This window comes from Vigna unguiculata, chromosome 4, assembly GCF_037176805.1.
Source record: "Vigna unguiculata cultivar grain cowpea cultivar isolate G323 ecotype 2 chromosome 4, ASM3717680v1, whole genome shotgun sequence".
Classification (NCBI taxonomy): domain Eukaryota; kingdom Viridiplantae; phylum Streptophyta; class Magnoliopsida; order Fabales; family Fabaceae; genus Vigna; species Vigna unguiculata.
The window spans coordinates 42,151,114-42,163,180 of NC_140795.1; the positions used below are offsets into that span (position 1 = coordinate 42,151,114).

General features: G+C 32.8%; 1 protein-coding gene across 1 annotated transcript; it reads right to left on the reverse strand.

Moving 5' to 3' along the window:
* Window positions 1-1,280: 1,280 nt before the first annotated feature.
* On the reverse strand, window positions 1,281-6,403 carry LOC114181086 (receptor-like protein EIX2). Its single transcript, XM_085672300.1, has 3 exons — window positions 5,924-6,403; window positions 2,956-5,848; window positions 1,281-1,600 (listed from the first exon to the last, which is right to left on the reverse strand). Exons 1-2 carry the CDS (start codon window positions 6,400-6,402, stop codon window positions 2,959-2,961), a joined length of 3,369 nt encoding a protein of 1,122 aa, XP_085528426.1. The 5' UTR covers window position 6,403; the 3' UTR covers window positions 1,281-1,600; window positions 2,956-2,958.
* Window positions 6,404-12,067: the final 5,664 nt, after the last annotated feature.

Here is a 12,067-nt window from a genome sequence, read left to right on the forward strand (position 1 = left end):
CCTTAGACGTTTGAAGGCTAACCTTGTGCGTGGTAGAGTGAAACTCATTGGCAATGACTCTACAGAGTAGTAGAGGCCACCACAAGTGCAAACATCTAGTGAATCCGATTGATTATATGTATCTGGATAATTGAGTCTTAGAATCTTGCTTGTTTGCTATCACATGCTTGGTTGATTCATGTATTATTGACTTTTAAATTGCATGCTCAATTGTATGATAAAACATTTTACTCTAACTTACCCTTTCTATTTGCTTATGTGTTTTGTATGTCATTTTCTCCTTTTGCGATGTGAGCAGATATGGGAACCCCTCATGGTCATTAGGGTAATGAAAACTCCGCTTCATAGTTAATCTTGGGTTGGATCCTCTTACTTTGAGTACACTTTTAAGGCACTCTGACCTATGTACTATTTTGCTCTATAAGCATGTATTTTGGGTACTGTTAAACTTGTACTCTGTTTTATTAATGGCATCGTGGTGTACCTTAATTTTCTTTCCAAATTGTTTGGATAACTATAAGGAGTGACATTCCTACTCCATGATAATGCATTTATATTATTTTTCTATGTGATGTTTCATTTAATTAAATTTAATTATTAGATGGACGTTCCAGATCCAAAGATTACAAAATATGAAGATTTATATTGGAGATCATTCCTCTAATTACGGCTCATGTAAAATAAATGTATTTAAAGAAATAATTATATCTATCATCCATGGCACAATTATTGCAATTTTTAACATACGAAAGAAAAAAAAAACAACTTCTTATGATGATGAGACAATAATTTTCAGACATGATCGAAAGAGGATAAATAAAGAGATTGAAAATATGTTTATACTTAGGATCTTTTATTATTTTATTGTATCCAAAGATATTAATTATTATCTTTAAGTAATATTCTTATTTAATATTTCGATAATTTTTTTTGTCGAATGAAAAAATTATTTTACCATAATATTTTTGTAATTGTTATTCTCTTAAAAAGTTTAAAATAATTTATAAAGATATATAATAAAAAGTGAAAGACAAATTAAGATACTTAATAATTGAGACAGATTAATTAATAAATGATAAAAGAAATTCAAGTTGTGCTTTTATAAATTCTTCAACTTACAATCTAACTTTGAATTTCATGTTATCATGCCATTTTAATCTGTGTAAGGTAAAATTTTACTAAAGTAATTCCCGTAAAATTAATTAATCATATGCAACAAATACACATCATCTATTAGTTTTACATAATCAATGAACATGATTCAAAAATCAATGACATGTCATTTCCAACGTTTTGAACATTCATCAAGTCATTTTATTATAAACAACTTCACATGTAATAAACTCAGATTGAAAGGCTAAGCCCAACTGCAATGGCTCCCCCAAGCCCAATTGTTTTCAAAAACTTATTACAAAATAAAAATAGACAAGAAAGAAAGTTTTAAAGAAAATAAATCTAATAAAACCTTCCTCAGTTATCTTTCTTCAAATTCAAGTGAAGTAGCTCTTTTCTCTGTTTTTTTTTTTGTCCTTTCGATCTTCAACAATAATTCCATTTCTTCACTCACACTACTTCACACCTATAATAATCCAGATTTCCTCTGCCAAAAAATAAACAAATCATTAATTTGGCCAAAAATAAAAATAACAAAAAATAATGAAAAGAAAAAGAGAAAAACAAAGAAAACTCAGATATTAAAAGGAAAATGAATAGAAAACTCCAATAATTGAAGTGAATACTTTTTAAATTTTTCGATTTATTATATACTTCTTAAAAATCATTTGTCGAAAAATAATTATATCTATCACCCATGGCACAAATATTGCAATCTTTAAACATACAAAAGAAGAAACAACTTCTTATGAGATTGACACAACAATTTTGGGACATGATCGAAAGAGGAGAAATAAAGAGACTTAAAATATGTTTTATACTTAGGATATTTTATTATTTTATTGAATCCATAGACATTAATTATTATCTTTAAGCAATATTCGTATTTATTATTACATCCTTAATCTTTCAACAGTTTCTTTTTGTCTAATGAAAAAATGGTTTTACCATAATAGCTTTGATTGTTATTATCTGAAAAAATGAGATCGATTTCGTAAAGATAAAGAATAAATAGTGAATGACAAATAAAATGTGATGTTATTAATTTTTTTAACTAAATAATATCTTGATAATCAGTAACAATAATTAATTATGATGTATTAATATAAAAACATTGTTGTATGTACAATCGTTTATGTCTGTACAAATTTTGGCTTTAAATGTGGTATTTTCGATTTGAAAGTTCTGATTTTTATTTGATCTTTAATAAAAAAAAATACTTTTGTTTCCTAAATCTTTTTATATATTTTGTTCTGTTATAAGTTGTTTCTGAAATATTTATGCATTTTTCCTCTCAAAATATTTGTTTCTCTACGTTCAAGAAAGTTTTTTTTTGTCTTATATTTTCTACTAAAAGGTGATACGTCAAATTAGCAAACTCACTAGCAACCATCATGAAATACAAAATAAGAAAAACAAAGGATGAAGAAAAAACAATATTATGGATACAAGCGGAGAGAAAAACATGTTTAAATCTAAAATCTCTTAGCTACTTGTGTGATGTTTGACATTCTATTTGCAATAATATATTCGGTTGATAATTTGGAAAAAGTAAAAAAATAAAAATAAAAATTACCATATCAAGTCTTCAATGTTGGTTGTAACATCACAGGAAAATAAATTCCTATTCTAGTATATATAATATATATATATATATATATATATATATATAATATATATATATATATATATATATATATATATATATATATATATATATATATGTTCAATATATAACTTTTGAAAAAGAAAAACTAAGGTTTGTGAAAACTATTTGTTTAAAATAATAATAATAAAAATAAAAATAATATAAGAAAAATAACAAAGCTAAAATAATATTACCTGCTATGCTCTAGAAAACTTCTTGAATACTTTTACTACTGCCATGACATAAAGAGTATTTGCTAAATTACTTAAGAACTTGAAATATGCATGACGCCAAGAACGTATCAGTAAGATTGAGCCAAATACTCCCCAAAAGCTAATAACAAATCCAATTGTCATACTTATGTAAAACCCACGATTGAAAATCAAATTGTCATCTTCTTGAAATTCAACAATCGATTTTTGTCTTGGCACTCTATCAATACACAATTTCTCTAATGGTAGTCCACAAAGATCCACATTATCTTCATATCTTGATGCATCAAAACTCTGTAACTGTGTGCCAGTTGGAATTTTTCCAGATAAATAATTATGTGACAAATCTAATGAAGCGAGTCGATCAATTTGAGCAAGACTCAAAGGAATTGAACCAACAAATTGGTTTCTTGACAAATCAAGAAATTCAAGTGATGTTAACTTTCCAATATTTGATGGAATTTTTCCCATCAAATTATTTCTTGATAAATTCAGTGAAATCAAATCAAATAAATCCACCACTTCTTCTGGAATTTCTCCTGAGAGTTGATTGCTTGAGAGATCAATGCTTTTTAAAAGTGATAATCCATTATTTGTGAACATCTGTTTTGAACCTTTCCACATCAAGAATGTATTCAAATCATATGAATTATGAGCTACCCCAAAGGTGGTGTTGATCAAATACCAATAATCTTGATGATCTATCAAAGAAGTTATTTGAGTCATTGAGGAGTAATTTTTAATGCATTTAGGAATTTGTCCAGATAGATTGTTTAGAGAGAGATCCAATATATGAATGTTTTTTAGATAGCAAATTTGTAATGGTAAACTTCCACATAAGAAATTGCTCCCCAAACTTAAAAATTGCAACTCAAGCAATTTGCTCCCGATCCAATCTGGGATAGATCCTGATAATCTATTTTCTGCCATATCTAGCATCAGTAACTTTGTACAATTCCTTAAGGAGAAAGGGATCTCTCCTCTTAAGGTATTATTTCTCAATAACAATACTTGAAGATCAAGGAGTGATCCTATTGAAGTAGGAATCTTTCCAAAAAATTTGTTCTGACTAATATTTAAAAATGTTAATGACTTAAAATGGGTCCAACAATCTGGAATTTGTCCAGAAAATTGATTGTTTGAAAGGTCTAATTGGTATAAAGCTCTAGCTACACCACTTGAACATAAAAACAACAAACAATCTGAAAATTTGTTGTTAGATAAATCAAGATGTGTTGAGTCTCGTAAAAAAGGTGGAACATTACCTTCAAATTGATTTGATCCAAGACTTAGAGAATAATAACGATTTTGTAGCGGCAAATTTGGAATCGTACCTTGTAGGTTATTGCATGAAATATTGATAATGAACCACTCTTGCAATGCAAATTTAGTCCAAAACCATTCTGGAACCATATCCGATATTCCATTATTTGAAATGTCAAGGAATTGAAATTCCTTTTGTGTCTCTAACCATTTTGGAAATGATGGACCTAACTTGCAAGATCTCAATCCAATATCAACCAATTGAAAATATGGAGCCCAATTTTGACTAAATTCCACCACCAAAAAGTTATCTGATAAGTCCAATGCCTTTAAGTTGAACATATTAGAAAAATGAGAGTGAGTTATCACACCTTTTAAAGAATTTGACATCAAAGAGAGAACTTCAAGATCAGATGGAAATTGAATATCTTCCGAAAGTGTCCCATTTAACTTGTTACTACCAAGGTATAATCCTTTTAATGATGGGTACTCTGGGAGGATATTGGGCAAAGTGCCACTAATTTGATTATTCCTCAAATCTAAAAGTTGTAATGAGTATTTAGAACATCCAGACAAATGATTAAATATGATTGTCAGATCTTCGCTCAACTTATTAAAGGACAAATCCAATGAGCGCAAAGTACATATACTCCCAAATGATTTTGGAACACCACCTTCTAAAGAGTTAGACACAAGTGACAACTGCTCCATTTGAAATGGCAACATGACACCTTCTGGGATCTTTCCACTCAACTTATTTCTAGAAAGATCCAATGTTTTTAAAGAGGAGAACATTGAAAGGTCAGGTAGGGAGCCTGTGATTTGATTAGAAGTCAAACTCAACTCTTGTAGTGAGTATTTAACACAACCACTAGATAAATTATGAAGAATTGACACAAGATCTTCCGTCATATTGTTTCCACTGATGTCTAAAGAACGTAGAGTGCATATATTAGTGAATGATTTTAAATCCTCACCCTTGAGCACATTATAGCAGAGGTCAAGGTGCTCAAGTGAATTCATGAACAAGCCAAAACCATTTGATGTGGAACCCTCCAAGAGGTTCCAATTAAGGTAAAGCTCAACAAGGTTGGAAGTGGTGTTTGACAGCCATGGGAATAGCATTGGTTGTGTGAAGGAGTTTCCAAAAAGAAAAAGGACAGAAAGGGAAGTAGTAAAATTGAATTTGGAAGGGTTGAATGAAAGGAGAAAATGATCGGAAAGGTCACAATCAATTAAACCGAGTTCTCTTAGTTTTGGTAGCTTGGCAATCATTTGAAGCCAACTAGGAGAAGTGTTAAAATTAGATATGGAATCCAAGTAAAGATGGGTTAAAGAAGTAAGATTAGATAACCATTGATGAGTAGTGACAATTTTGAGAGCAGAATGAGATCCTCCAAGATAGAGTGTATGCAAATTGGAAAGGTTTCCTAGTTGGGAAGGAATGTATCCTTCAAAAGAATTCCCAGTGAGATCAAGATACTGCAACCGAGAGAGATTTCCAATCTGAGATGGGAAACTTCCTTCAAAAGAATTCCCACTGAGATCAAGATACTGCAAGCGAGAGAGATTTTCAATCTGAGAAGGCACACTTCCACCAAAAGAATTGCTACTAAGATCAAGATGGTGCAAGCGAGAGAGATTTCCAAGTTGAGGAGGGATTGAACCCTCCATGGCATAATTTCTTGCAAGATTTAAATATTTCAAATGAGAAAGAGAGCCAAACTCACTTGGAATTTCTCCGGCAAAACCAGATGAAAAGAGATCAAGATATTTCAAGCGTTTGAGAGAAGCAAGGAAGTTGGGGATGTGAGTGTCTCGAAAAGAGTTGGAACTGAGGTTCAAATACTGCAACTGTGGCAACTCCATCAACGACGAGTGGATCTCTCCGCTTATATGATAACGATGATAGGTATCATTAAACTGTCCAGGAAGGTGGAGGCGTAGAACGTGAGCGGTGAGGTTGCTGCAGCGAATCCCCTCCCAGCGGCAACAGTCGGGAGTGGTCCAAGAGGAGAGCATGCCGTAGTTATCGATAATGGCAGCCTTGAATTGAAGGAGTGCTTCCCTCTCCTTTGGAAGGCATCTGATGTGGTGTTCTCCATGAGAAACCTGCAACACCACACTCACCACAAACATCATCACTTTCAAATTCTTCATTATCATCACACACACTGAATATTATAGAACTAGATTGAGATGGGTTGTGAATCTAGCACTCCCAATACCCACATTTATATGAACACCAACTCCTATATTACCTATTCTTTTCACTCTGCTTTCCCTTACTTTATTCTCAGTCGTGGGTCTTGCTTTTTCATTTATCTTGTGCGTGAATTAAACTATACATTACATGGCATCCACAGTGAAACTGCTACCAGATGAAATGTGGTTGCTTTTATAGTATGAACATAATTTACGTAGTTGTCGAATAATAAATCATCTGACGTTCTTTTACGGCAATAATAATTCTATTCCAATATAATTTAAAGAGGATTTTATAATATTTTTCTAAGAAATTTAATTTTTGAATTAGAAATCACAACATCACAGTCCTTAATATAGTATATAGCAACTATATTGTAGAATAGATTAATTCATTACCGACCTTTGTTATGAAGTATTAATTAAAATTGTGGATAACTAATTTCATACAGATACTTAGTTTACTACTTTTAATGAGTCTTTTTCCTTTTTTTACTAGGTAAACTTATATTGCTTTTTTACTAGTTCCAAGAGAAATCTTTCGTATAATTCAATTTGGAATACAAAGGCAAGTTTCACGTTCGAATCGGTAATTTATAAGAAAAAGTTATAAAAAAAGTGTACTTTGTAAACCAAGTCATGATCCACATTGTTTATGTTTTAAACACGGTAAAATAGGATAATTTAATTTTTTCTAAGTCAATTTTATTTTAATTAATGTTTTAAATAAGTAAGTCACCTTTTTAGTTTTTCTCCATTTTTTCTAGGTTTTTTCTTTAGTTTTGGACCTAGATTTATTTTTAGTCGGTCATATCAATTTTTTGACAATAAAAAGGCAAGGGATAGTAATAAAATCGAATGAAACTCTATTATTTCAACCAAATAGAGTTCAATAATTTAGTTTCAATCAATCATTGTCTTGTTATCATGTAAAATTAAACCGATTTGATATTTCTTTTTTCACAAGATTAACAAAACTTTGTTTTCCAATCCAATTAGGATGTTTTGCTTTTAAGTTTTTACATTGAAGATTACTTTAATGGAAAAATAACTTATTTGGTGAAGTATTCTCAAACGAACTCATTCTCTTTTTTATTTGAATTTCAATTAGAATTTTATGCATGTCCCATTAACACAGTCTATCTTTTTGGGTTTTCAATTATAATGAAAATGGGAATACTATGACAATGGATGAAGTGTAATTTAAAGATGGTAAAATCCAAAATATGTGTGGTGATACAATGATTACACAAATTGCAATGAAATCTAAAGAGGACAAAAGTAAATTGCAAATAAACTACTAAGGAAAGTAAAGAAATTTTTAACATAAATCAATGAGAGCGGTGACCCAAATTGTAACTAACACTAGATTATCTTTTTTTGTTTGTGATGTCCTTCAGAATTTATGTATTGTTCCATAATTTATCACCAATGTAAAATAAAAAATAAACCTATTTGTATTTTCTAACATTCCCTAAATAGTTACAAGATTTTGAATTTTGAAATTTAAACATGTTACATGCTAAATCTTCCTATAATTGTCCAAAAAACTACCCTTAACGGTTTTGGAGTCGATGCATATTAAGCAATTAATATCCATTATGTCTCATTATGGTTAGTTGTATTATTTTTTCTTTTCTTCGGTCGACATTTCTAACATGGGTATATAATTCGTTTTAGTCACCTAACAGAGGATAAACAATGAGCTTCTACTAAATTACAAGCCTGTTTTATGGCATCCTTCATTGACACCAACCTTGTAAAATATTATGCGATTTGACCTTTTGTTTCTTATTCTTTTCATAAGACTTGACTTTTCATCGATTGATTGTGCGAGACATATCTCTCTACTAACTTTCAACTCCACATAAATTCTCGATATATTTCAAATAATTTCTTCCTATTTCGCAATGCTCTCAACATGGATATAAAAGAACTAATAAACAAAGTTTCCTATAACACACAGGCAAGCACAATGGAAGACAATCATTTCCATTGAATTTGCTTCCCTTCCCTTGATTGCCACAAATTCACATAAACTCGATAGAATTATAAAATGTTATTTTTTCTACATATATTTTTGTTATTACATGATAATTGAGTTAATGTCAAGTGTACAATGATTCGTGAATGATATGGTAATTGAGTCAATTAATGTTTAACATGACTCATGAATGATGAGGGTAATTGAGTGAATGTTGGGTATAACATGATTCATGAACGTAGATGACAATTGTCTCAATGTTAGGGCAAACGTGATTCATGGATTCATGAATGTTGAAATAAAAACATTCACGTGTGGATGTGACTCCATGTTATCCCTTTCTACTTTCCACCCTAAATGAATTCTAAGTCTCTGACATCCTTTTTAAAGTTCTTATCACTAAGCCAACCATCCATAGTTCTAAAGGAAGTACTATACCATAATCCTGCTTCCAAGATTTTAAAATTATTGATCTTGTCTCCCTCCATGCATTAGAAGCCTGTGCATTAAAAAATTATAAAATTATAGTGAAAATTAAGTTGATGAAGTAAGATAAAGCCACATCAAATTGTTAATAGTCACACCTTCTAATTAACAATCACACCACCTCGTTAAACACTAAATGAATTATCAAGAAATTCAACACTTTATTTTACAAATGGATAATAACACTGTAACTCCAAATTTTTTGACTTTGGTCATTTACTTCTTCATGTTACTTAATGTAAGTCATTAATTAATATATTTTTATATTTTTCTTTAAAAAAATTAATAATCCATATTATACCACGTCAAGAGAGTAAAGGATGACTCTATGAAATTCAGTATAATTTTCCTTTACAAATAATATAAGAAATTCAAGTTACGTTTTCAGAAACTTTTCAACTTGCCATCTAACTTTCACTTTCTTGTAATTCAAACCACTTTACTATGGTGAAGGTAAAGTTTTATTAAAGTAATTGACATTGAATTAATTAAAATATGAACCCTCTTACACGCAATCAAGGTAAAAGAAATAACATGACTCAAAAATCAATAAGTAATTACCAAACATGTCATTTGAAACATTATGAAAATTCATCAAATCACTGTATGACTAACAACTTCACAAGGAAACATAGTAAACTTAGATTTAAACGCTAAGCTATGAACAAAATGCTTAGAAAAAGGAAAATGAACAACATATTGTTCACAATTGGCTCTCAAAGCCCAAAGGAGTTCAACCACTAATTACAAAATAAAAAGACAAGAAAGAAACTTTTAAAGAAAATAAATCTATGGAAACCTTTCTCGATTTTCTTTTTCCAAATATAGGCAACTCTTTGCTTTGTTCTTTGATGTCCTTTCACTCTTTCAATTTTCAACATCAATTCCATTTTCTCACATCCACTACTTCACACCTATATTATCCAGATTTCATCTGCCAAAAATTAAACAAATCCTTAATTTGGTAAAGAAAAAATAGAAACAATAAAAAATAATGAAAAAAACAGAAATTCAAAAAAAAAACTCAAATAATAAAAGCATAACTTATGTAAGACCCCCATTTTTATTTTCTGCCCTAAAGTTAGTGGGATGCCCTTGTAAATGGGCCTGAGGCCGGCCCAACATATAAGTTCTTAGGTCTGCCCTAAACCTAAAGTTCCTTACCATTTTCAGAAAAACTTTGCCCTTGCCTTGAGCTGCGGCCGTCACTCCCTCCGCTAGGGTTTCGTTCGACTGTCACGTAAGCTAAAGGGACTTCTACTCCATGTAAGTGTCTCTCCCAGCCGTACTGATTCCCTTTTCGCTATCTTGTTTCGTATTTTCAGTTAAAAGCTCCGTTGACTCAGTTTCCCTAGTTCTTTTTCGCTGTCCTGCCAGTTCTGCGAGCCATCCTTGAGTTGGTGCACCCCGAGGGCCCGTGTCGAAGCTCCGTTAGCCTTCTTCCAGGTACGGGAAGTTAGGGTTTGAGCTAGGTTGTTTGTTTCCTGTCGTTCCTTGAGTTTGCGAACTGTTTGCATGGATTAAATCATTGTTCTGGATGTGTGGGTTGTTTTGTGTGTTTGGTTGGGCGAGATGATGAATCTGTTGCAGGTGAAACCAGGGCGAGAACTAATAATCTCGCCCAGGCGAGTCGGATTCGCCTAGGCGAGTCTGACGAAGGCTCGCCTAAACCCCTTTGCGCGAAAGGTCGCCCAGGCGACCTGCTTGAACTTTGAGCGAGTGAACACCTCGCCCAGGCGAGAGGGGTCTCGCCTAAGCGAGATCCCGTGATGTTCCCTGAGTGCCCCATCGAACCCTCGCCTAGGCGAAGGGGGGGACTCGCCTGAGCGAGCACGTCTCGCCTTAGCGAAACCCTTCAGCCTGAGCGAGGGGTTGAGCGAGACAGTACGCTGTTTGGGTGCTTGTTTATTCTTGGATGATTGATATTGGCTTCAGTGTGAATTGTATGATGAGAAACATGTATATAATGGAATGTTATGTGTACTTGGCATGAGTTATGAATTGTGTATGACAGGTTGGATATGAAATTGGCATGTGAAATGAATGAGTGGTGTGGAACTAAAGGAACATGGTATTAATATGAGATGAGGCCCCAGACTCATGGGGTGGTGATGATCAGAGGTATGGATTCAAAATATGAGGCGTATGAGGAATTTACCTCAAGGGTTGGTATGGGAATGGAAATATGAATTAATGTTCTCTTATTGCTGAGTTATGAATGTTGGTCTGTGTCAGCGTGTAAATTCCTTGGGGTCTCTAGGTGAGACCTCTAGGGCTGCGCTTCAGTGGTCGGGACGTAATTCCATGGCCCCTGTTAGTGGGTGTCCATGGTGGTGCCCCATCGGTATAACTAGGTAAGGATTCAAGGTAAGAACTGCATCCTGACACTCTAAAGAGCCAGTTAGTCTCACTTAGAGCGGACTGACTCCTGTGGTGAGAGTAATAGGAGGCCTGAAATTCATTAAGGGCTAACCTTGTGGTGAGGGAGATTTGATTCATCGTGACACTTGTAACACATAGCTCGGGGATGAGCAGCTCAGGTTCGAGCAGAGGTATCCACCACAAGTGCAAGCATCCGCTGAATCCGACCAAGTTATACGTATCCGGATAAGTCGAGTCGAGTCGTAGTGTATTGAATGAAGAGTCATAACATGTTTGATTGTTATATGGATATGAGATGATGAAAATATGTTTGACTGTATGATGAATATGTTGTTGGCTCTAGCTTACCCGTTTCGTGCATGGTTGTGTTGTATGTGGCCGTTCTTCTTTGCGATGATCATCAACCTGGTTGATGGGAGCAGATGGGCGAGGTTCTCATGGTCAACAAGGGAATGACGATTCCGCTAATTAGCCATCTGGGCTGGATCTCACACTTTTCCTTCATGTTTTCTTTAGGGCTATGGCCCTTGTATTCGTGGTTATTAGATTGTAAACTTTTAGTTAAACAGTTATTCTGCTTTTGTTGGCATCGTGGTGTGCCTAGTGTTGTAGGGGTGATGTTGAGAACCCCAGGACTGCGTTGTTATACTATCTTATGTGTGGCGTTTCCTTTAATTGCGTTTATAAATTAAATGGGACGTTACAACTTAATTATAGAAAATTCCCATCAAGTATGCTAATTAAATTCTTTTAATTTATAATACACTTTAAAAA

Bases quoted from the DNA above. Each gene is read 5' to 3' on its own strand.
- LOC114181086 (XM_085672300.1), bottom strand. From the start codon at position 6,402: ATGATAATGAAGAATTTGAAAGTGATGATGTTTGTGGTGAGTGTGGTG. The intron at 5,849-5,923 runs AAGAAATTATGC...TCTTGATCTTAG, and splicing joins TTGAAATATTTAAATCTTGC to TAGCAATTCTTTTGGTGGAA.